The 5182-nt window shown below is 32.6% G+C and overlaps 1 protein-coding gene across 1 annotated transcript; it reads right to left on the bottom strand.

Moving 5' to 3' along the window:
* Nucleotides 1-2421: 2421 nt before the first annotated feature.
* On the bottom strand, nucleotides 2422-4798 carry LOC120115344. The gene is made up of 5 exons (XM_039136071.1): nucleotides 4630-4798; nucleotides 3745-4103; nucleotides 3080-3414; nucleotides 2652-2819; nucleotides 2422-2552 (listed from the first exon to the last, which is right to left on the bottom strand). The coding sequence occupies exons 1-4, from the start codon at nucleotides 4736-4738 to the stop codon at nucleotides 2690-2692; spliced, it is 933 nt and encodes a 310-aa protein (XP_038992002.1). The 5' UTR covers nucleotides 4739-4798; the 3' UTR covers nucleotides 2422-2552; nucleotides 2652-2689.
* Between the last annotated feature and the right edge of the window lie 384 nt (nucleotides 4799-5182).

The following is a 5182-nucleotide window of genomic DNA, read 5'->3' as shown; positions in this document are numbered from 1 at the left end:
GTGTTTTTCTCGTTGAACTTCAAATGGAGATCATTGGAATCAACGGTGGTTTATTTTGTATGCTTATAATTGCTTAAAACTATGTGATGGCTATTTTTTTTATATTGACTTGTTTGTTTGTCGCAAAGCAGCTAGCATTGCAGATTTTTTTTAATTTGTTTACTTATAATTGCTATATTTTGTCCATTCCTTGTTGAGTTTATATGGATGGCAAGATATCTATGTGGCAATTATAATTGCTATCCTTTGAAATTTAATAGGAAAATACATGGTTAGCATGATGATGCCACAAAAATTAGTTTACGGTAATGATCTATCATATGCAAATTTATTATACTACACGAGAAATAACATGAATAGAAACATTCGCATAATAAAACAAGACACTAAGGGTCTATTCGTTTGGCTGTAATTGGTTTTCTAGAAATTGAATTCTGGAAAATGTATTACTGGAATTTGAATTATGGAAAATAAATTATATTTATGGAAAACGTTTTACGGAAAATGTTTTCCGTAAAATGAATTACATTTTTCTGAAAAACATCTGGAAAACGTTTTACGATGTTTGGAAGATGTTGTTTAAACATATTTTCCACTAGTTGATTAGTTTTTTAAAAATTATGTATTACAAATATTAAATACAATAAGTAATATTATTTATCATAAAACTTAATATTATTATTTTTAAAATATTAAAATAATTTTTTATTATTAAATATTATTTTTAAAATTTTATTAATAAAAATATTAATATTGGTATATTTTATTGAAATAAAAATATTATAAATTATATTAATTATTTATTAAAGTAATAGTGTTATATTATATTTTAAAAATATTAATTAGTATATTTTAAATATCTTTATTAAAATATTATTAGATATTATATTAATATTAATATATAATAATATTTCATTATTATTAATTTAATAATATTATTTCTATGAAATTAATAAATATAAATTTTATTAATAATTTATTATATTATAAAAAAAATATAATATTGTATATTATTATAATATAATTGATTATTTTATTATAATATTAAAAATATTATAATATATTATTAGAAATATTAATAAATATATTTTAAATATTTTAATAATTAATATTTTGATTAAAATGATATTAAAATATTTTATTAATATTAAATTCATAAAATAAAATTATTTTGAGTATTTATTATTTGAAGTAAAAAGTTTGGAAAATGACTTACGGAAAATCAGATCGTAAGTCATTTTCCATAAAACACAGAGGAAATTCTGTTGACCAGAAAAATGTTTTACGTTGACCAACCAGTTGTCCTCCAACCAAACACTGGAAAACATTTTTCGAAAAATGAATTACGTGAAACAAACACAGAAAAACATTTTTCAGAAAACGAATTACGTGAAACAAACACGAGATTTCGGGAAAAACCAATTCCGTAATTGGTTTTCCCCAAACAAACAAACCCTAAGAGTTTATTCAAAATTCGATAGATTAGTTGAATAATCTAAATTGGAGTCCCATCATGGAGGCAATCTTTCCAACTCAATTTTTTTCATTTACAATATCAAAATTGAACTCTTGACTTTACTTAACGGGTTAAATCTTCTCATGGTAGGTTGAAATACCTGATCCTTAAATAATGTCAAAGATTTGTATCCTAATATTGAGAATAGAAAAAAATTAGATTGAAAAGATAATTTACATAATGGGCCTATGCAGTAGATAATCTTTATTATCTAGGGATTTCCAAGATAGTTGTCGGAAAAGGCCAGATGCTAACCTGCACTTGTATGATCTCTAACATGCCAAAAGGCATCCATTTGCAACGCATAGCCCTGGATTACCCTTGGCAGTATGTCCAATAGGGGTAGTTTTCTAATCAGCATCAGTGTGCAATCTTTGAGAACCAAAGTGTGGATGGGTCTGTCTTGGAATTTGTTGGATACACTTGGTATAATCAGCTTATTTCTGGTTTGCTTATCAGAAGGAAATACTAGGGTTTTAACAAAACCCGATTCGATACTCCATAACGTTTGCATGCATGTATCTCATGTTTCTTTTTCTTATCAACTATGTAAACTTAGAACATAGAAATCTTAAAGACGAGACGGATGCAATACATTTGTTGAACATGTGTGAATTCCATCGTGTCATATCCTTCGGCTATCGAAAGTGTTACGCGTGGCAAGGAACAGTAACTAATCACCATCTACGAAAACTTACCTAAAATATAGATATTGAGAAAGCTCTTTCAACATCACTGACATTAACATTCAAGAATCTTTAAAGGGAAGCTCTTTCTAAATCCATCCATATCAACGGCAATTTGTCTATAAAGTGATTGACAAAATCTAAGTTAACCACAAAGGAGGATTCCGAACTCGAAAACAGAAAGCTGACCTTTTATTTTTGCTATAATTTCACAAACGGACTGCAAAATTAGGCTTATATTAATGTGTAAATTACGACGTATTTATCTGGTACAACTGGAGGAGGGTTCACAAAAATCATGATCGGTCTAGCACTCAGGAAGAGAGGTTGTGAACTTCAAGGATACCGACCTGCAGAAATTACAGAAATGAAAGAAGAAACATGTAAACAACGAGGGCTCAATGGTGGGAAACAAAAACCATTAAAGAATTTAAGTACAGAATTCTTACAGATTCTAATATGACATTAGATGAACATCAGCGATGTTTCATCTTCGGTTTCCTTTCCTATTTCCTTGACTGGAAGAAGGGGCTGTCTGGTTCATCTTGCCTTCAAGTCTCCTTGCTGTTCGTTGAATAGCTGCAAGCTTTTGGCGATGATTATGGCTCTTTCTTTTGCTGCACAGTCAGTAGTATTACAAAAGTAGTAAACAACTATACCACAAGGAGAAAAGAAACAGGAAAACTAGACCTAAAAATTATTTAAATACATTGGCTCGGAGAGGTGAAGCCTATTTAGCATTGAATACTTTTATGGACATGGTCATCATTCCAGGAGGAAAGTATCCGCTTCGTGAAGGTGAAGCTAAACGAAACTTAAGAAATTAAATTGCCTATCTAGAGGAAAACTTAAGCATCACAAGAGGAAGTGATTAAACCTTATAAAAAGTAGGCCTGCCGTAAGAACCAGGCCTCCTACCGCCCAAGAAACTCTTTCATTAGATGACATATCCTGCAGCCACTGCTGGAAATCTTCTAAGAGCCCGGAGTCCTCAGTTCTGTGGGGCTTCTCAGTTCGTGAAGCTCCCCATGAATCAGCAATTGAATCAAGACTAGCTCTGCCACCATAACAAGATGCTTCTTCATCACCACCATGAATGCCAACAGATTGTTTAACACCGAAACCTGCAGCAAGGCATAGTTCTGTTCCGTTGGATGCCCATTCCGATGCTTTACCACAAACAAAGTCATTTACTCCACATGGCGCTAGAACCTGGCAGAAAGTTTCTATGTTTGAGTTAAATCTAAGGGAACATCCAAATAAAAAAGATACCAAATAGCATGATACAAATAAAAACTAAATATAGCTCCAAGGCCATGATGGTAACCAATCATGGGAAGGACCATGAAGGTAACCATCCTGGCCAACAGATTAAAACAATTTAAAATGAAACCTCAAAAAAAATATAAAGGTCATCCACCACAACCTAAGCACAGCTACCTCTCTAGGGGAACGTCTAACTGATAATACACTAAACCCCATAAATGCATGATGTTCACGTGATAACTAACAATCTAGAAGATATTAGACACACTTGTCAACCTGTGTCTTTGCATCCATTGAGAAGTAAGCATTAGAGCAGGCCTGAAATACTCTATCGCAGAAGGATGTGCATATCTGTGGGGGTCCAGGATGAATGCCAACTCGTGGATCACAGATGGAACATTCCAGCAGTTCCCACAGATGCAAACACTCTTGGTTGGCTTCCCCTGTTAAAGCCAACCTCCTAACAGAAAGCAAAGCAGGATGTGTCTGGGCAGCATCACAGCAAGTATTTTTCCGAAACACTCTACAAAGTGTCAAATCTTTGTGTCCCTTCCCCACCCTTTTCGGAGGTTTCCCCTCAGAGGAGAAAGGCGGAAAACGACCACCTTGAGATACACAAACACCACCAGTTTCTCCTGCATCAATACAAAATAAATGAAATTAACATGCCGCAGCTCCTTAGAACTATAGCCTGTAGTATTTAAGCGATCCTTTCACACTTAGGAAATCATTCATCAGAAAAAATGAGAGGCTTTTCAAAGTAAAAACACAACATGAAGTTAAAACTTAGAAGCAATGTCTACAATCTACACGAATGGTAATCTAACACATACACATGGATAAATCAGCTAACTTTGAAGCTTAACCTCACATAGAAAATAACAAACTAGAAGCAAAAGGAAAGAAAATATCCGATTCTCAAAAGCCAAATAAACAAGCAAAAATAAATGAAATAAGCCCCTTTTACATAACAGTTCAATCGACTATTCCTTTCACAAAAAATAAAATCAACCCAAAGCATAAACTTGCTCAATCCCTAATCTAAGCAGTGAATGAATAAATTGAAACAAAATCCATAAAAGAGTCGATAAAAGGGAGAAATCTAATGAAAACAATTGATGCTAAAAGCATAAAAAAACAAGGAAAAATAAAAATTTTTACCATAGGAGAAGGGGAAACGAAGGTTGAAAACGAGGAGAAATAAAAGAAACCCAAGTTCAATGTTCTTCATCGCTTTTACTTCAACTCTGATTTTTGAGCTATGAATCATTGAGAAGACGAGATCCTACATTACAGGTGCTGGAAGAGTTGAGAGAACAACAAACTGAAACAGTCGACGCGATCAGTAGAGACTAAAAACACCGTTAGTCGTACACCAGATGTGATGTGAAATAATCGGGAATAGTCTTCCTGGGTTTTCGGGTATTCGTTTGCCCAGGTTTTTATATTTGGCCCGTTCAATGTTTTGGGCTTTTCCCATTATGCTACACAAAATAAATCGGCTTAAAACCCATAAAGGAGCCATACCAAGCTAATGTTGGGATTTGAAGATTAAATACATAATGGCGAAATAATACTCCAATAAATAGTAACTTTGACTTTTATTTTCTAATATCATTTTGGTTGCCATTATTTTATTTTGGGACAAGAGTTATAGACTAAGAATAGGAGCATTGGAGGTCAAAGTGCTCAAAAAAAAGGATTAAAGTGATTA

Source organism: Hibiscus syriacus, unplaced genomic scaffold (assembly GCF_006381635.1).
Source record: "Hibiscus syriacus cultivar Baekdansim isolate YM2019G1 unplaced genomic scaffold, ASM638163v2 tig00110263_pilon, whole genome shotgun sequence".
NCBI lineage: Eukaryota > Viridiplantae > Streptophyta > Magnoliopsida > Malvales > Malvaceae > Hibiscus > Hibiscus syriacus.
Note: the sequence above shows the minus strand (reverse complement) of the source record. Positions and strands in the feature narration are given on the sequence as shown.